Source organism: Gobius niger (assembly GCF_951799975.1).
Source record: "Gobius niger genome assembly, chromosome: 13".
Classification (NCBI taxonomy): Eukaryota; Metazoa; Chordata; class Actinopteri; order Gobiiformes; family Gobiidae; genus Gobius; species Gobius niger.
In genome coordinates, this window is record NC_136864.1 from 4270079 (window position 1) to 4291568 (window position 21490).

The 21490-nt window shown below is 41.1% G+C and overlaps 1 protein-coding gene across 1 annotated transcript; it reads left to right on the forward strand.

Annotated features, from left to right (window-relative positions):
- Nucleotides 1-2202: 2202 nt before the first annotated feature.
- plekhf2 (pleckstrin homology domain containing, family F (with FYVE domain) member 2) lies at nucleotides 2203-15989 on the forward strand. The gene is made up of 2 exons (XM_079569895.1): nucleotides 2203-2251; nucleotides 14947-15989. The coding sequence occupies exon 2, from the start codon at nucleotides 14956-14958 to the stop codon at nucleotides 15691-15693; it is 738 nt and encodes a 245-aa protein (XP_079426021.1). The 5' UTR covers nucleotides 2203-2251; nucleotides 14947-14955; the 3' UTR covers nucleotides 15694-15989.
- The last annotated feature ends 5501 nt before the right edge of the window (nucleotides 15990-21490 follow it).

A 21490-nucleotide genomic window follows, 5' to 3' on the forward strand; every position in this document is an offset into this window, starting at 1 on the left:
CATGGAACACACAAGCTTTGAGGAAACAGAGGTGGAAACTGAGTTACATTTACTCAAGTACATTTAGTCTAACTGAGTAACTGAAGTACTCAATAGTAGTTTTATCACACCGGACTGTTTACTTTTAATTTCATTTAAAGTATAAGTGAGTACGTTCTTTTTCTCAGGCTTGTACGTTATCTCTTTTGATATTATTTTGTTTGCAGTGGTGGATAGTGTTAATAAAAAGTATTAATTTGGGGTAATCTTACTCTTACTTGAGTAACTATTTGACTGACAATTTTTACTTCTGCTTGAGAATATTATTTTTAGTCTCACTGATTCTTAATATCCTGCTTAAAAAAAGGTCAATAAAAAAAAAAATTGCCACATTTTTTAAGCTTTTTTGTTGCATTTTCATCCTCGTTTTTGTTAAAGAAGCTTTTAGATTTGGGTAAAGCCAAACTGTAGAAAATGTGCTCGGTTCAGAGGGGGGCTGGTTGTCACTCTTATTCAGCGGAGGGTAATACTTTTACTGAAGTATCTACATTTACTTAAAGGGACTATATGGAGTTTGTAAACGTATGTATTATCCTCCCCGTATGTTCCAGCCATGTCCTAATGTGTAGAATGAGCCCAGACCTGTTCACCACAACTGCCTCAAAAATCCTGCACTGTCATTCAAACCTGCAGTTACATGTAATACCTGAGGTGGCAGTAATGAGCATAAAATGACCTTGCATCTAGTCCCTTTAAACTCTTAACCCCCGCCTGGACCGAGGACATTTTCTCCAGTTCGACTTTACCCAGATGTAAAAGCTTCTTGACAAGAAACGCGAGGATGAAAACCCAGCAAAAAAAAGCAACAAAAAGTGACAAAAACACAGCAAAAAAAAAGCGATAAAAACGCAATTTTGCAGGTCTTAGCTTAAAGCCGAACTGGAGAAAAATTTGCCTGATTAAAACAGTACTAAGTAACGTGTTTACCTTAATAAATCCTTTCCGTGGTCCCTCTGGGGGTAAAACAAGTGTTTATGGGATGACTGGAGGGTTCTTCATCTCCTCCGGTGTCTCTGGCCAGAAAACCATGTTTGCAACTTGACTGCCACCGGACCGGAGTCACCAATACACACTAATAGAATCACGAAGAAGAAGCTAACATGCTAATGGGCAAAGCTATCTGCGGGCTAACGTCACTTTAAACAGTATTTACAGCCAAGTTTGAGTGAAAAAAATTAGTTCCATTGTATAATTGGATGCACAGTAACCCTCTCTCCCTTCGCCTTTCCTGTCAGCGTAGCATTTACTCTCCAAGACAATTAATAAGTTAAAAAAAATCGTAACTTGCTACGACACCTGCAGTTGCGCTCATGGCCTCTAGGGGCAAGAGCTACTTTGAGAACTGCTTTAAGAAAGGGGTTAAGAGGTTATATCGCTTTTTGAAGTAATTGTACTTTCACAAGTAGTTTATTTACATACAGTGCTTTTTACTTCTATTTGAATAATATTAATTTGAAGTATCTGTTTTTACTCTCGCTTGAGTATGAAAAAAACTGTTAGTAAATCTTCAAAAGAAAAATCTTCATTTTGACGCATAAAAAATATGTATTTGTTGTTTTGCTACTAAATTCTTCCTAATAATTTATTTTTATGTTTATATAGTATTTTAAAAATATTATAATTTTCTCATTATTATCTTTCTCATCATTTATGTCGCTACTGAAACATAAATCAAACTTTTAAGCTCAAGTAAAAAAATAAAAAATAAAAAAAAATTCTCTTACTTGAGTAATTATTGGGGCCACTACTTTTTACTTCTACTTGAGTAAAATGATTTTTAAGTCGATAATTTTACAAACTGAACCACATGTTATTTTAGTAATATCTGGCAACTTAGTGAAGCCAACACACTTTCAATGGAAAACACCTCTCTCCATTTTGACACCTTTGTTTTTGAAACCCCGTCTAAAAACAGGCACAAAATCATTGTTATTACATTAAAATGACAGTTTCAGTAACGCAGCGTTGCCGTGTTTGTTAATGACAACTTTCCCCGGTCCATAATACCCGCCTGTTAAGCCTCCTTTGTCGGCTCGCCCTCCGCCCTCCGCCCTCCCTCCCTCCGCTGGAGCCATATTGACTTGTTATCCACCGAGCTTTTCCCCTTCGCCTGAACACTCCACAGGTGGTCAGCGTTTTCTCACACTAAACTGGACTTAAACTAACCCGAAACTCCGCGATCAAGCCCCAAAACTACGTCCGAACCGGCTCGGTAAGTCCCGAAACTAGCAAACATGTTGGATTAGCCTAACGAACTACTATGAGCTACTCGATCCTTACTTTTCCCATTGCGGCTAGCAGGCTGTTAGCAACTTAGCAAAACAACCATCAAAACCTCTTATTTTAAAACACTTGAGCTATAACACACACTCGTACGGATATAAAAATGTTCATTGAATACACGTAAAGCTTGAAATTAGTACTTTAAGTGAAGTTATTTGACAAAAAAGCGATTCCCAAGCTGCGGAGTGGACTTGACAGCTGACTGGCTAACTTTGGAGCTAGCGTTTATGCTAATGCTAAAAAAAGTTGGGAGTCTTGACTGAAAACTTCACAAAACGTAAATAAATGTTTGATTCATCGCGTAGCATCGATTGCAAATAGTAAATATAGATATATAGGGGTGGGCTTGGCACGTTTTGGGTGACGTAACATGTAAGTAGTGGTGGTATTTCGACTGTAGTTGTAATTATTTCCCACATTTCTTTGCCTCTGGCCTCTACCTGTTTGGCAATGGCGCACACCTGCCTGACTTTTTACCTGTGCGACCACGTGACGCTAATGGCTCTATTAGAAGAGAGTCTTTTTTGGTCAGAAAGGGGAAGTGTTTCTGTGCATGTCTGGTGTAACAGGGCTTCGTGACATTCTCTATATTTGGACAAGCCCCAACCAGATAATCACAGATATAATTAAACTGTGTCAAGTGTCAGTGCGTTTTCTCAGCTCTGTCATGTTGTGCTGTTAGCTGCATGCATTCTTTCTATCTTTCAAATATTGGTCAGAATTTCCCAAACGCTCTGTACTTCCTCCTTGGAAAACGCTGAGAGGTGAAGTCGAGTTGGTGCTTGATGAGAAGTGTGAGTCATCCGCTCACTTTCATAGTAAAGTACAGAGAATCTACAACAACAAATAAATAAACAACTTGTATCCAGTGGGACGGACCTTGGGATTGTATCGGATTCCTGGTGTGTTTCTGGTAAAGGGTTTATCCTTCACATAACGGACACTGTTTTACCAGCAGTGGCCCAGCAGCTAAAAACATTAGGAACATTTTCTTGTCTTCATAGTAGGGCTGGGCGATACGGACCAAAAGTCACATGCCGTTGAATATCGATACACGATATACTGTATATCCCGATATTGTTTCCGCAAAGTGAGAACTGTGAAATGAAATGTTAAGTCAAAGCCAAATACGAGCAGTTTTATTGAAAACTCTCTATATAACATAAACATAAACACTGTGTAACAAAGCTTCGTAAGGTGCACATTAAATAAATAAAAAAATCTTAAATAAAAATAGCCTATAAAATAAAGTAGGTTAATATTTTTTTCTGAGAGCTGCATTTATATATAAAGTGCATTAAACATCAGTTTGAGATTACCTGTTTCTTTTTGTTAATTTAACAGCTTATCTGAACAGTCTCAACCAGTTGCACAAGAGAATACTTATTTTTTTACTTTGATAAACCGGAGTGATGTCTTGAGGTAAACATTAGAAGACAGACAATCGTGTTCTCCTTCATGTAAAGATTTTGTGTAAGAAACACCAGCCTGTGAACGGCATCGGCTTCAGAGAAGCTCTGTGGGAGGTCACGATATTACCACTGCCCTGAAGAAAGTATTACAGCGCAAATTTGAACTATATCAATGTATACGATATGGACTAGTTCCATATCTCATTTAATTTATTGCAGAGGATACGTTTGTTTTTACCTAAATTACCAATTTTAAGGATTCAAATTGTGATTATTTCAGTAAGATTGAGCTGAATTATTAGGGCTGAGACGATCCACTTTTGTCACGATCCGATGCATATCACGATACTCAGGGGCCGATCCGATACGAATTGCGAATAATTACAACAAGTGATATGTTTACCTTGAACTGTGTAAAAGTCTAAAGTTTATTTAAAAAAAACAAAGCGTCTGTTAAGATTGAAAAGTGCATTAGTACAAAATGTAGCAAAGTGCTGTAATGGGTACTGGGGAAAAAAAAGAGTGTGTGATAAAATTGCCTCCGAACACAAGTATTGAAAGTATTGCAATAGATAAATTTGCGATTGATAAAGTATCAATGCTTGGTATTGCAGCACAAAGTATTGCGATCCAAGTCCGATCCGATATTTTGTCCCAGCCCTATTAATTATGCACCTGTTTTGTTGCGTATCTCCTTATGTAATGTTTAGTAAAGAATATTGTAGCTACTGTTAAACATTTTTGCTTTGGGCGACACTTCGGGATAATCGTCCCTTTGAGCGAGACCAGGAAACGTTCACGGCATTTGGACCCAGACAGAGTTGTTCAGCAGCTTTTTCTTTTCTCTACTATTAAAACACAGTGTTTTCTACGGCTGGGACAAAATATCGGATCGGACTTGGATCGCAATACTTTGTGCTGCAATACCAAGAATCGATACTTTATCAAATATCGCAATACATTCAATACTTGTGTTTGGAGGTATTTCTATCTCCGAACACACACTCGTTACGCAGCACTTTGTTAATGCACTTTTCAATCTAAACACTTCATATGGCATTTGTTTTATAAACTTTGGACACGTGACTTTTCACACATTTTAAGGTAAACATATCACTTGTTATAATTACTTAGCAATATGTATCTGATTGTGACAAAAGTGGATCGTCCCAGCCCTAGTGTTTTCTTCCCCTTATTGTGCTGTTTTTCTCGGTAAACATTAAATGAATGACATGATCCTGTACTCATTTTTGTTTTGTACAACTACCTGTCTTGTAATTATTTATTCCTAACCTGTTTGTTCAGTATCTAATGTTTTAATAATTCCATTTACTAATGACTCATTCCTAGTTAAGTGATCTGAATTAATTTACTGCCTGTTTTTGAGGCCTGCATATGAAGTCACTTGTCACCTGTTATTGTTGTCATTGTTGTATGATGTCATCGATCACATGACTTCAGCTGCGTCACATTATTCAGCGTCAATCTCCTGTTAATCTATCACCAACACAACAGGAGAGTTTACAGCAGGTAACCGTAATGCTACACTAGACTTGAATCCACAACTCCCGTGCACTTAAATCACCGTGAGTGACTTTGTTTTGAAATAATGTTGTGGTAACGCGGTAACTGTCACCTTTGTGTCGCCCAGACTATAATCCCATGTTTTAAATGGACACAGATTACTGTGTTATAGGATTAGGAGGAGACAGTGTTGTGAATGGACACAGTTTATTTAGAGACACTTGAGCTGATGAGGTTAACTGAGTGACCCACTGGGACTGGAACTGACCAATGGGCAGATAACACACTTATATGACTTTATCAAATAGAAAACACACTTATATGACTTTATCAAATAGAAAACACACTTATATGACTTTATCAAATAGAAAACACACTTATATGACTTTATCAAATAGATAACGCAGCAAACCACAAAGCCATTAACTGTAATCTAATGACCGGCTCAAACCACAATGAGGAAGAGACACCCAGTTTCCAACTACACAATTACAGGCTGCAAATTCTGTGGAGAGAAGAGATAAAGGCTCTTCTATGAACTGTACAGCTGGGACTAAACCAGGACTAAGCCAAGGACTAGACCGGAGACGACCAAACCAGGACTAAGCCAAGGACTAGACCAGAGACGACCAAACCAGGACTAAGCCAAGGACTAGACCAGAGACGACCAAACCAGGACTAAGCCAAGGACTAGACCAGAGACGACCAAATCAGGACTAAGCCAAAGACTAGACCAGAGACGACTAAACCAGGACTAAGACGGGTACTAGACCGGGGACGACTAAACCAGGGCTAAGCCAAAGACTAGACCAGAGACGACTAAACCAGGACTAAGCCAAGGACTAGACCAGAGACGACCAAACCAGGGCTAAGTCAAGGACTAGATCAGAGACGACCAAACCAGGGCTAAGCCAAGGACTAGACCGGAGACGACCAAACCAGGGCTAAGCCAAGGACTAGACCGGAGACGACTAAACCAGGGCTAAGCCAAGGACTAGACCGGAGACGACCAAACCAGGACTAAGCCAAGGACTAGATCAGAGACGACCAAACCAGGGCTAAGCCAAGGACTAGATCAGAGACGACCAAACCAGGGCTAAGCCAAGGACTAGATCAGAGACGACTAAACCAGGGCTAAGCCAAGGACTAGACCAGAGACGACCAAACCAGGGCTAAGCCAAAGACTAGACCAGAGACGACCAGACCAGAGACGACCAAACCAGGGCTAAATCAGGGACCAGACTGGAGACGACTAGACCAGGGTTAAGCCAAGGACTAGACCAGAGACGACCAGACCAGAGACGACCAAACCAGGGCTAAATCAGGGATTAGACCAGAGACGACTAAACCAGGGCTAAACCAGGGACCAGACCGGAGACCACTAGACCAGGGTTAAGCCAAGGACTAGACCAGAGACGACTTAACTAGGGCTAAGCCGGAGACTAGACCAGGACTAAGCCAAAGACTAGACCGGAGACGACTAAACCAGGGCTAAACCAGGGACCAGACTGGAGACGACTAAACCAGGGCTAACACGGGGGCTAAACTGGAGACGACTAAACCAGAGCTAAGCCGGGGATCAGACCGGAGTTTTTCTCCCTAAAACATTTCTTCCTTACAAAAGTCTTCCAGAATGAAGACATTTCTGGGCAGACTTGTACACACTGCTCTTGGAGGTCCATCCACAGATCTTCAATAATGATTAGGTCAGGAGACTGTGAAGGCCACGACAAAAACCTTCAGACTGCTCCTCTATGATCATCACGTTTTTCCTTCAGTGTTTTCTGTGATTGATCAACCCCCAGGCTTTACAGTGGGACAGATGTTCTTTCTTTAAATTCTGTGCCCTTTCTTCTCCAAATGGACCCAAAATGTTTGGGCCGGAAGTCTTAGAAAAGTCTTGTCTTGAGCTTCATGTTGCAAAGTGAACGTGGACTAGCCCAGGGCTGAACCAGGATTTCAGAGCGTCTTTTGAAACAGGACTTCTGCTTTAGTGATGCGTCTTTGAGCTCGCACCAGACACTTTCTCTTCCTCTTTTCATTTTTGACTGAAACTGAGTCTCAGCACGCCGTTATACGAATCATTAATACTGGTGACTGTGTAATTGCAAGTCGTAAACAGAAATTATTTGTTTAAAGCCTCAGTAAATAACACTTCACTGAAGGAGCGGAATAAAAAACCTCTTTTGGCGAGTTTTGATTTAATTAAAACATGTCTCTCCTCTGACCTCGACCTGTTCTGGGATTGGGAAATTGCCGGCTCGTTTCCATGGAGATGCTGCTCAATGATTGAAAGGGGGTTAGTATTAATCTAAATCTTGTTTTTTAACAAATTAGAATGTTATTCCCTCATCCACATACTTGAGAGTTATGTCCTGAGCCATTCACTCATGTTAGAGTAATATGTGAATCTTCTGCAGGGACTATTTATGTGGGGACGCCAATATAGTTGCTCAAGCTAAGGAAAGTTAGTTTGAAATGAAAAGAAAATGCATCTTTTTACCGCTCACTGAATTTGGCATAAAAGTTCTCATAATAACCAGGAAATAAAGTCGTAACTTGTATCATTATTGGCCTGTTATTACGTTTACAGCTGTAGAGTGTTGGACTTGGGCTAAAGCTGAAAAACCAGGACTGTTTCCTCAAACATTTAACTCCTCTGTGACATTTCCATTCCTGACATCCTCTTTCTCTGTCATGTTGTTGAAGTCGGAGGAAAAGCAGAGATAAGCTGTCATTACCAAAGCCTCAATCTGCTGCTTCATCAGGGAGGAGCCCGGGCTTAGATCTTAGTCTTGGTTTTGTCCTGGTTTGGTCCCAGGGGAGACCTCAGATTCCAGCAGCCTCTTCAAAATCTTCTCTGGACTTTACAGTCAAAGGTTAGCCTCATGAAAATGTGATTGTAGAGTGATTGTCTCAAACACTAAAGTATCTTAAACTTTGTTCATTTAGAGCTCAAACAGCTGAAACAAAATGTCAAGTCATTTCACTTCCTGAATTTCACACAATCTCCCCATAAACCCCTCCCACCCCCTCCTCCTGCTCCACTTCGCTGCAATAAAGAGAGAGAAGGGGGGGGGGAGTCTGTGCAGCTCGTGTGGTTGTAGTGAAGCTTTGGCAAGTATTTTTGCCTTGTGGTGAAAGGATTAAGTTTAGCAAGAGATCGAGCGGGAAGAGGAAAGTGTGCCAGCATCACTTATCGACAACCTGCACTAAGAACAACAGAGATTATTGCACATACTTTTGTAAAGGGGTTATTGCACATGTTACTTTACAGTCTTGTCGTTCAGTCTGACAGCAGTGGGGATGAAGGACCTGCTCCTTCTTGCACTGAGGGTGTCTCAGTCTGCCACTGAAAGAGCTGCTCAGCTCCTCTACAGTCCTGTGCAGTGGGTGAGAGGTGTTGTCCATGATGGAGGTGAGCTTGGCTAACACCCTCCTGTCCCTCACCTCCTCCACAGAGTCCAGGGGCCCAGGACAGAGCTGGCCCTCCTGACCAGCTTGTTCGGTCTGTTCTTGTCCCGTTCTGTGCGGCCCGGGGCCCAGCACACGGCAGCGTAGGGGAGAGCAGAGGCCACCACAGAGTCATAGAAGGACCTCAGTCTCCTCAGAAGGTGGAGGCGACTTTGGCCCTTCTTGGGAGTTGGTGTTGTGGGACCAGTCCAGATTATTGTTGAGGTGAACACCTAGATACTTGAAACTGTCCACCTCCTCAGTGTCCTCCCCCTGGATGTTGAGCGGTGTGTGCGGCCGTGACTTCCTCCTGAAGTCGATCACCATCTCCTTCGTCTTACTGATGTTCAAGCACAATAACAATCCACGGAAGACGCCCAGGGCGCCAAGAGTTTTTCTAAACTGTGGTAAATTACCAAAACACATCAACAATAGGCGAGTTTTGTGATTATAATCCTGCTCAAATATTAGTGCGGAACCGCCCGCTCAGTCTCTGGTAGAGCAGGGGTTTTATTAACTGAAAATTCTCTGTCATTTACAGATAATTTTACGCTTTGATGGAAAATGTTGAAGGCCGTCCGTTATTTTGACAAATTGAAAATCTTGTTGTAATTAAAATAAAGACTGACCACTGCGTTTCTTGAATATTAATTTAAACTTGAAAATGCAAATAAAGAGCTCCAGTGCATTTCCATCACTGAAGTATGAAGCGTAATCTTGTTGAGCAGATGATTCTCTGAATAAGTCGTCCTCGTTTGAGACGAGACGAGTTTGAGCACGTTTTTGTTGCGAAATTGATCATGATTCTGGGTGGTTTAGTTTATCTCCATTTATTCTGCAATCTCAGATTGTTTCCGGTAAATAAGAGGCACAGTGAGAACCATATTAAATACACTTCATAAAAGACACATTTGTATTTGTATCTCACTGTCAGACATGAAACCATATTAACTTTATTTTACTCTATGTGCGTGTAAGGTGTCTCAGTTACACCCGTTCAAAACTCTAACAACTATTGTGATGTAATATACAGTTTAAAGGCAAAGCTACCAAATATTAATAAAAAGGGTCAAATTCTATCTCTCGTTCTTCTGGCATTTGACAAATATATATATATTTTTTTATTCTAATTGACCTAAAAAAAATAAAAGTTTATTCTGGTTTCATGTTTGACAGTGAGAAAAATGCAAATGCGTCTTTGTATGAAGTGTATGTAAACATCTGGCTTATTGAAACCGCTGACAGTGAGTCTGGATTTCCAGGCACCGAATCAGACATTTAATACAAAATAATATAAAATGGAGTCTGACTCCGGGGCTGCAGAGCTGTCCTTTATGGAGCACATTCCCAGAGTTGACATTGATTTGCAGTACTTTCAGTACTTTCAGTATGTAAATGTGTTGGTCAAATAAATATTAATTTCCACATATCTCAAGGGCACAGTGCTATTTACGCATGCTTGACCTTCCCGTTTAATAATTCAGCCTTTCGATCTGCGTCCATATGTTCGGGCCCATTGGTTATGCATGGATTATTCTGTAGGAGCTCATTAGCAGGAATTACATCTGTCCTGTTTTCTACGAGGTCTTTAAACGTCACATGAGTCGCCTTCACACAGGAGTCAGGAGAAACGGATCAACTTTAGTGTCAAACATGACTTTTTCATTATATTGTTCAACATAATGTGATATGTACCCACTATTTGTTTCGTCTAAACTCTTTTACCGGGTTATTTCAAGGCAAGGCCGGTGTTTTGATCCCCGGGGGCCACCTCGGTTATTTATACCATATACCATCGAGGATGTATGTTCACATTGTGCAGTTTCAACTCAAATAAAGTGCAATGCTTTACCTGAAAGGGTAAGCTGTTACTACTCACAGTGGGGGAGATGGTCACAGTGCCAAAATTCCCAAAATGTTGAAGTGAAAGTGTCAAAGAAACCCTGCTAGACATGTTTCAATTTACAATTTCCCATCCTGTGCAGTGTAAAGACGTACACAACATGTTTATTGTGGATTCCACGGGGTGTCACCTACATTCTGCAAACATCAGCGAACTATGAGTGAAAAAAAAGTTTTGTTATCATTCATATTCTCTGAAAAATAATCAAAAAATAAAACAAATCTGCCAGGGTATGTAAACTTTTGAGCACAACTGTATATGATAATATTCTTGTTTGTTCACATACGTTCAATTGCCATAGGCAGCAGTAAATAAGCCTGTTTTCAGCCTGGGCTTAAACACAGTCAGGGTTGAGGCCAGTCTCACGTCCTCACTGAGGCTGTTCCAGACCTTTGCTGCATGAAACTGAAACTCAGCCTTTATAGAAACATATATACACATACACATTTGAGCCTGACCATGAAGAGACTTGTGCATAAGCAGAGCTATTTTAAAGTCTATTCTCTGAGCGACAGGAAGCCAGTGTAGAGACCGGAGCACTGGACTAACATGGTTGTATTTCCTGGTCAGAACTCGAGCAGCTTTGGTTAAAATGCAGCTCTAATAGCTCGTTTACAGAGGCCAGTGAGCAGCCGTTACAATAGTCTAACCGACTGGAGACAAAGGCATGAATTAATCTCTCCAAGTCTGGTTTAGTCTTGTTTTTTTATATTAGCAATGTTTTTTAGATTGTAATAGGCCACCGATTTAATTGATTTAAAGGATCTGTATCCTGCTATTTTAGCCACTCCAAAGTAAACTATTGGCATTTATATGATATATTGTACCTCTACCACTATGGAGTACTTTTTGTGAGAAATATAAGTATTTTCTGGGGGTATTTTGCAAACCCGGAAGACACAACGCTTCGATTCAGATAGTTACGCCCCCTCTCTCTGAGCTAATCCGCCCATGCAACATTAGCAGTAAAAGAAATATAAATATCACAGCAGTAAGTAAAGTTACTTCACAATGCCGTTATAAGGAGTTGACATTTGCAACACAGCTTCATTAATGATTTTGATTGCACACCTGCCTCCGGCCGCTCCATCAGGTGTTTATGTTATGGGACTCGCAATGGTTATAAAAGTTAATCCACTTTGGTGAACCTTCGCCAGAATCAGACATTCATCAGAGACAGTCACAGGAAATACTGTTTTGGTGATGGAAGCTGAATCCTAGAAAGAAATTCCCAACTTCTGGCGAGTGGCCTCTTCTTTCGGAAGGTTGCACCTCTCTCGCTTTTCTCCGTGACATTATCGTTAGGTAAGAAAAAAGAACAGGCGTGTCCAGAGTAGGTTAGAAAGAGCTCCTTCTTCACAGCTTTCAGTGCAAGCATGACATCTGTTCAGACGCTCAGAGGGTGCTGTTTTATAAGCTGTTTTATAAATTAAATCGGGCCATAAGGCACAGACGTCGGGCTCTTCCTGTTTGACACTGATGTAAAAAACGTCACAACTCAGTGGTTTTCCAGGAGAGGGCGGAGCAGGATTCAGGAGGATTGCTGAGAACTGCGTGAATGAAGCCAAAAAACACTCTGGGGGTGTTTTTGATAAGGAAATAGCAAAACAACGTGGTTAAAAGCTCCAAAAAGTCGATTTTGCATGATAAAGGCCATTTAATATGACTGTTAAAATTCAGGTCTGAGTCCAGGGGCCACAGTGGCGCAGTTGGTAGAGCAGGTCGTCTCGTGATCGGAAGGTCTGGGGTTCGAATCCTAGCTCCTGAAATTACACACTGTCTTGGGCAACACACTTGTGCACGAGTGAGAGAGTGATGACTGGTTCCTTGCTGTAAAGCTTTTTGAGTGCCTAATGTAGGTGGAAAAGTGCTATAGAAGTTGAGACCATTTACCACCAGACTTCTAGCTTGATTTTTAGGTTCCAGTGAAAGAGTTGCCTTGTTTTAGCTTGTTTCAGCTCTTCACACCCTCTGAGCTTTACATTTCCAGCTGAACACACCTGTTTTAGACGAACACAGTCTGCCTGTTCCTGTCATTAGTGTCATTATAGTCATTATATTCAAATGAAGGCTCTCCCTCTCATTTACTGCTCTATTATCAACTCACACCTCACCAACACAGGGAAAATGCGACTGATATAGCAACATTTTGATCCGGTTTAGTCCTGGGTTGATCCTAAAATAATGCGATATATTGGCTAACTGTCTTGAACACTTTCTCAATACAAGACCCAACAACAAGGCAAAAGTAAATGAGGAGAAATCATGACTAAAACTGAACTTTCCCACATTTCTTGAGTCCCCACGGTGTTATAGTTTTAAGCTGTGTTTGCAAAAAATAAGTAAAGATGGAAGAACTCGAAGAACTAGGAGTGCGTGATGGAGTTTTCTTCTCCTCAGGTGTGATTCTCGGCTCTTATTATTTTTATAACTGAAAGTACATTTCGTGCTGCAATAATCCCTTATCCGTGGATGACATCGGATTTATTAAAGTTTACTGATTATGAAAAGTTGAGTGAAAGACAACAGTGAAGAATAGTTTGTTTAGAAATAATCTCCACAAGCTTAAGCCGCTAGAGCTTTTGTAAAACATCACCCGTTCGCCGTGCAGACGCCTTTAGAAACAGGAAGCTCGTGGTTGGTGAGAGTCCACCTTTTCAACAGCTGTGACTTGTGTAAAATGTATACACGCACGTAAAAGAAAATTGTGATCTAATTTAAACCCATTGAGTGGAGCCGTCGACCTCTTTGTCCTTCAAACCGGGCCGTGACTCAGCAGAACCATCATGACGTAGCGGAGGAAGCAGAGGAGATGATCAGACAGGAGCCTCATGTCCACCAGAGCATTATAATGAGACGCAATTGGGAGTTTTCGACCAGGACTTTCCCGTATCCCCTCCCGCCGCTCGCTCCCAAAACCTCAGGCCGGTTTTAGACACGTTGGTGGTTTTTCACGTCCATAAATCACATGAATCTTGTGTCGTTTTCATCCCAAACCTCAAATTAGAGCCGTGTCTCTTGCTGTAATTTGCCCACACTGGCCGCCCACTAGGCCTGGTTTGGTTCTTGTTTTAGTTCTTGTTTTTCCCCCGTTGGAGCCTGTCTTATCGGTTTCACGGTTTCGTCTTTGGTTTAGAACATTTTTGTCTCTAATACAGTAATAGATATGACCTGGTGCAGCTGGTGGATGTGTCAGCACACCGACCCATGAACCTCTTCCTTTTAGCGTCTACATTGTTGTTTGGAAGACATTTACAATATGTCACGAAACCAACAAAGTCTGTTGCAAAAACTGCTGCTAAATTTAAAAAAAATATATATATATATTCGATGCATCATCTCTTAACACATTGAGTGCCAAAAACGGAAAAACACATTTTTGCAGGGAGTTTTTATTGTGAAACAAGACACACTAACACACCTTTAAATGTGATTTTGGCAGCTCTGGGATGAACAGAAGTGAATGAATGACGATCAAACATTTGTGAAGAGCCAGGATCTAGACATTTTATATATTGTTGCATTTCTTTTCTTTTCTGTCAAAATGACACTTTTCTCTCGCTCTCTGGATCGCGTTTGACTAAGCAGAGCGGTTTCCTATGGAAATATCGAAACAGTTGAGATTTTAACATTTCTCTGAGTTTTTAAATGGTTAAAATCGGTCCAAGGACGACTGAGAAACATCCTGTTAAAGTCTTCAATCCGAGCACATGCGATTGACCACGCAGTGTTTCAAAACGTGTCGACAATGTTGAAGCTTATATATTTAAGAATTTGCCTCTTCCCATAACGTTAATGTCCGTTGAGAGAGGAGAGAGGAGTTAATTAGAAAGCAGAGAGTTATCTCCGAATCTAGAAATAAATCAGTGATTTTGATCAAATTTAGCCTCTGTTTAGCTTAGATTTCTCAGTAACCGAGGCAAGTAGAACTAAACTGTTTTCACCTACGGAGAGCTTAGAGTCATAGCATGTGTCCATATCTATAACATAGAATATGCTGTGCTGCTACAAATATCATGAACAATGGTCTGGATTGTTGGCACACAATGTGTTAAATAAAGGGTGTAGTTTTTTTATTCACTTTTGTAGTTCACTCTAGACAATTCTTTTTGAGTGACAATGTCTTCATTAAGATGTTTGTGTAGCACCCTCAAGGATTGGAAGGACCGTTTATAGACCTTGTTTCCTCCTGATTTGATCTTGATCTAGGCCTGGCATTAATTGGAGGGTCGAATGTTTTATAAACCTTTACTGGGCTGAACCTCTGATTATCTCATCAGTTTTAAAAACATGCAAGTCCTAACTCACCGCTCCCCTCCGTGTCTCTCGCAGGTGGAGAAGATGGTGGACCGTTTGGCGAACAGCGAGGCCAACTCCAAGCGCATCGGGGTGGTGGAGGGCTGCTTCGGCGCCGCGGGACAGCCCCTGGCCATCCCCGGACGGGTCCTGATCGGGGAGGGCATCCTCACCAAACTGTGTCGCAAGAAACCCAAACTCCGCCAGTTCTTCCTCTTCAACGACATCCTGGTCTACGGCAACATCGTGATCCAGAAGAAGAAATACAACAAGCAGCACATCATCCCTTTGGAGTCGGTCACCATCGACACGGCGCCGGATAACGGCGAGTACGACTTACGGAACGGCTGGCTCATCAAAACCCCGACGAAATCCTTCACCGTGTTCGCTGCCACCGCCACCGAGAAGTCCGAGTGGATGAACCACATCGGGAAGTGCGTGGGGGACTTGCTCCAGAAGAGCGGCAAGGCCCCGGTGGGCGAGCACGCGGCGGTGTGGGTGCCCGACTCCGAAGCCTCCATCTGCATGCGCTGCCAGAAGGCCAAGTTCACCGCCGTCAACCGCCGGCACCACTGCAGGAAGTGCGGCTTCGTGGTGTGCGGGCCGTGCTCGGAAAAGCGCCACCTGCTGCCCAGCCAGTCGTCGCGGCCCGTGCGAGTGTGCGACTTCTGCTTCGGGATGCTAACGGCGGAGGCTAACGGGGCGCGGCTGCAGCGGCACGAGCCGTTCAGCCACAGCGGCCAGGTGTCTGATGAAGAGGACGACGAAGACAGCAGCGACTAAGACCGACCACACAGACTCTCGCGGACTTTAGAGATGGACACGGATTCCAGGTAATCTACAGAATCCGTGTCTGTTCGGCCCCGTTTTCGTTTGGATCTTACTTTTGCAGACTCTTTGGAGACGGACGTTTTTGCTTCCACTCATCATGGCGAGTATTTGGCCTCATTTGCACCATTTTTGGGGAATTATGTCGAAATGACAGCAAATTTACGACTTCTACGGACTTTTGAAAAATAATCCATGGATTTTTAAGATGGCCTCCAGTTTTGGTAAACGTTTCAAAAGGTTGTCATCTGTATTGGATCATTTTAGAAACTTTGGTTCAGTCGCCGCCAGTAGGTACGTGTTAGACTTGTCATTAGAGCTGTTTTACAACCCAGTACAGATGACTGCTTTTTGGAAACCTTTACTCCTATCCGACTGATGGCTTACGCAAACATGGCTTCCATTTAAGATAGGGAGCACTTTTTGGGCATAAGAACTACATTTTTTGAGATTTTCACTTTTGATTCTTGGGGAAATTGTTCATTTTCACCGTTTGTGTCTTTGTGTTGATGCTGATCTCAAAAATCAAATACTTTTAGATAATGGTTTCCAGACGACATCAGGAAATGACCAGTAGAATTACTTTTATTTAATGCATTTTATGGGAAACTACATTTTTCTTTCCACTCACTTTTCGGCCCTTTGCAATAACAAGAAAACACTTGGATCCTTGAAATTGTTCATGGATTTGTAACGCATAGAATTTTACCCATTGTACTGGATTAACTAGAGTCTTGAGTTTGAAAAGCAGGACCTATATTTTTGTTTCTGACAATACATGGTCTATTTTGTCACAGTTTTGCATTTGTATCATAGCAAATGGTCTAATCTGCTTCTATTACATCGTATAGTCTTTTTTTTAACAATGTTCCTCGTCTGATTTTGTCGACTGAAATATCTGGTCGTAATTTTAGTCAAAGCTGATTAAAACTAGACTAAAACTAAATTAAAAGTATTTCATGAGACTAAAACTATGACTAAAAATGTACATGTATTTTTGTCGACTAAAAAAGACAAAAGGAACAGAAGGGACCGTTGTACCAGAACTAGGGCTGGGCGATAAATCAGATTAATTCAATTAATTCATACTTTTAAAAACGGCTACATCGTAAATGGAGTCCGCCGCTCCATGTCCCCCCAGGGTGCGGCCATTTTATCAGCGTTTCTGATGCTCAGTCGTGAAATGACAAAGGCCAAAGTGTTTTAAGAGGACACGCTGGAGTTTCTGCTCCTGAGCCTTTCGCTAACTCTGCTCTGAGCCGACTATTTAACTCCGCCCCTTTCCCTTGAGTCTCCATGGAAACAGTTTTCAATCACAGCAGAGGCGTGAAGACGATAAAACAAACACTTTTGAAAACTCTTAAGAGATTTTTAAATAAAGGGTTATGTTTTCTTAAAGGGGCTAGATGCAAGTGAGCCATTTTATACTCACTACTGCCACCTCAGGTCATACGTGTAACTGCAGCTTCTATATCAAGCTCGTGCATGACAACACTTCGGACCCAAATTAACACCTTTTTGAGTGACAGTGCAGGATTTTAGAGGCAGTTCTGGGCTCATTTTACATCTTAGGACATGGCTGGAACATGTAGGGGGAGGAAAATACATAATCGTGACATTTTTAAACTCTGTATAGTCCCTTTAATGGGCCTAATTGTAGTTACATTATGAAATATTAATGAGCAGGACTCTGAGCAGTTTTCTTCATATGAAAGATCAGGGGACTTTTAAAATCGATTAAATCGTAATCAAGTAAAAACATTTATATTATTTGGCCATGTCGCCGAGCCCTAACCAGAAGATAGAAACAGAAACATAATTTTGTAACCAACAACATGTAATTGTGATCAAGATCAGGGGACGACCGATATATGGGTATTCTCTCTTCGGAACAGAAAATCATAGAGACTTCAGGTTTCTTGCATTGGAAAGAGCTCAGTCACAACTTCCTAGGCCTCAGGGGGAAATCGAGCAGAAGTTTGTACAACTCTAATCCCATTTTATATTGCACTTGACTTTGGCGTATAACTTCGTAGCCATAAGAGATACAGATTTACCATTATTTTTTTGGAATCTGCTGATTCTCTGTCCTCATCAGCCCTGTGCTTAGCATCATACACAGGATTATAGACAGACTTTTTCAATAATATCAGCACAACGACCAATCAAAATTCCCCAAAAATCTTACTCAGCCGTAGAAGAACCCATATCGGTCGACCTCTAATCAACATCAAGACAACTATTCAGTGACCAGTGGTGTGATGCTCCAGGATCAATAGGCGATAGAGTGAAAACCTACCAGAAACCCTATGAAACAATTGCTCCCGGACCGTGATTGAAAGGAAAGCTAATGCTACGCTAACCACAAATGCAACCGTTAAGCCTCTAAAAGGTCTAACACGCACATCAGTTCTCGCATAAAAAGTTCCATAATGCATCCTTCCTATATTTCTATTCCCAGCAAATTATTTCCATTTGACTTTTGAATTACCTCCCAGTTTCTACACGCTGACGAGACCGCACCATCTGGGGAGCATCAGCGGACATCTGCCCGTTCAAGAATGTACCGTACGGTCTTCACCCTATGGATCGATCCTGAATTCATCTACATGTATTACCGACCCTTTTTTACTGAAGCTCACATTTCAAAACCCGGCACATATGGACTTCGACATGAAAGGCTTTTTAATTAGCCCCATGTTTAAAACGATGTGCGAACTTTCCCTCCGCCCCAAGGACCTCTTTGCCCACTTTGTCAACAGTTTTCAACTCATCTACTACTTTTGTGCTACTACGAGCTAATTAACTTGTGTTTAATAGACTCAGAACCACAGCTTATTTTGAAATGCCGTTCAACACAGTGTTTCCTGACTCGCTTTGCTCCACCGCTCAAGCGTCTCCGAAACACCTGTGATGACTTTGTAAACTTCCTGAGCAGAAGAGGGCAGCGTTACCCAAACTAATGAAGTCCCTTTTGTGAAAGAGACTTTTATACTGGACTATATTGACTGGAATTGCTCCAACAAATCAGACACTAAAACTGAACTGGATGCACATTTCAAACCGTAGATCAACTTGATTCTTGCAGGAATAAATATCATATAATTGGAGCTCTGGAGACCCATTAAACCTGCACGAATGAAACAAACAATTCCAGGGCCCGATGCTTTGAAGCTGGTCCCTCCAGGATTTTGTGATTGTTGCGAAAATGCCTGATTTCGCCATTCTTCCCACAGTTGAAATGGAAAGTTGCTCAACCCTGATCAAACTGAGCCTCTGACTCCGAGAAGAACAGACCTAAAGACGAGTTTATTTCACACGTCGACTCGGTTCACGTAGCAAAGCACCAGCACCGAACGCCGCCGCATCACGAGGGAAAGAAGAGATCTAAATACAGTGGATTTAGGTCAGTTTAAAGCTCGAAAAAAAAGCTCCAGGAGCAGCGAAGCAAAACTCGGACGCAGAGGAGCTCGCTGTAAAGTCAGACCAAGGCAAATGATCACCTTAGTGTCGATATTTTACATTTTATCATTTAAAAATGTAAGAAGTAAATAATAAAAGTGAAATGTAGGCGAAAGTGCTGGTGAAGATCTTGACTCCTGGCAGCTATAGGAGTTATTAAAAAAAAAAAAAAAAGTATGTCTAGGTTGGATACGACGTGGTGAGCAGCTCCAGCAGAGCGTGATAAAAACACTTCGAGCACAGAACAGCTCGATATCGATAATGTTTGGGTTTGGGGATTTAAAAATGTGGAGGACAGTTTTTGGTTTGAGCAATGGCCCGAGTGTAATCAGGAAGTACAGAACGAGGCGCCGACACCGTAGAAGAAGAAGAAACTGCAAAATTTAACAGCTTTGCCCGCGGATTAACTCAGAGAGGCGCCGGGCCCCACTTCCAACGCACAAATATAACGAGTAAAATGAATTTAACTGATCGGAAACTCACTTTGGTTGTGCGGAAGTGGCGAAGGAAAGTAAAGTTATCGGCTGATTTCGCAAAATCCTGGAGGGACTCTTCAACTGGTCCTGGATAAGCGTCTTACAGATACAGACGGCATCTCTGGATTCGCCCATATATGGTCATGTTTGAAAACAGTTGGGGGGGGGGGGAACAATTTGGAGAAAAATCTTATTCTATTTATTCAAAAAGTACTTTAACAAACGCTGAATTATGGATATAGTTTTCTACTAAATAAAGATACAAAGACATGGAGTGGAAGTGGTTCAACAGCCCATAAATACATAAATAACACAGAATGCTAATGCTAACGGCTAGCTACGACTGCCGTTTTTTCACTTCTACTGAACAATCTGCTGTGAGAAAATATCCATATGGGTCCGATTTACACTTGGCTTTGTTTGTGTGATAAATAAGTTCATATTCCACCAGAAAATGGCTAAAAAGAGTGGATAATTGTGTTTCCCGTTCTGTTTTCCCCCTCGGCGAAGCCACGCCCCCTTCCATGACGAGATGCCGCCTGTACAAATAAAGTACGAGTACAAATGTGAAGATCTTTACACTAAACTAATGTAACACTTGCAATACCAAAATGTACACAGGTATGTAGGAGCCGATTATGCAATACTAAGTCTTCACTCTGTGCCTTTTAAAGAGTCAAACTAAACTAATCCGTCTGTTCTTCCGACTAAACTTTAAATCTTGAGTGATTCCCATGTTTCTCAATGGACCATAAACTGTGAAGCACAAACGTCTTTCTCTGTATTAACCTGAGAATAATCCACACCCTTTAATCGATGAATGCTTTTGAATTCAGTGTTTAAATTTTATCTTCTAACTTAATATATTATGTTTGTACAACTAAGCCCTTAACCTAACCCGGTGTAAAGAGGATTGAGCCAGTCATTTTTATCCTAAACAAGGCATTCATTTTAAGATATTTTTGTTTAAGCCCAAAAAACACTTCTTTTTTTTTAGGATTATTTAGAATTTAAAATGTTGAATACACTCGTACAACACGGAAGCATTAGAAAATAAAAATATACAGAAGGAAAAAAAAAAGTTGCACTTCTTAATTATACATTATTAAGCCTTTATAAAGCTTTGGTGAATCATTTACAAAACATTTATAAAGCTTTCCTGATCAGGTGTTAGGTGTTGTATCACTTCTCAGCACTAAAACCTTTAACAGTGATTTAACAAACGAGAAAAGCTTTGCAAATGTTTAAAACTATGAAATTAACAAGTGCTTTATTAACTCTTAAAAACGTGTATTGAAGTGTCACCAAAAAATCTGTGGACTTTTGGGAACAAAGGGAACATTATTTTATTGTCGCTGTAGATTTGTTTAATCACTAAATGCTTTTGCAGTGGCTCTGGATGAAACTTTTTTTTAATGTAAAGATGAATTTGTAAATATGAATTTGGGGCATCTGGTTTTTATCTGTACAGTTCTGGACTTTGAAAAATGACGCCGTTTCAGAAATGCTGACTTTTAAAACATCTGCAGCTTTTGATAAAGAGAAGATTAAATCTGCGTAGTACTTTTGATGAGTATTTCAAAAGGAAAGCGCCACATTTCAGTCTGCAGCATCGTATAGGTTTATTTTTGAATTAAATGTAGAGATCTTCTTTCTGAAGGCTGCAGGTGGGTTTGAGGCGACGAGGCTCTGGATTGGCTGAGACTTGAGACAGTTTTGTCTTTTTTTTTCTGTTTATTTTTTGTGTTCTTGTAGTTAAATTCCTGTTGAAAGGGCTTGAACAGTAACCAGCAGTTTGTACTAAATCTGAGCGA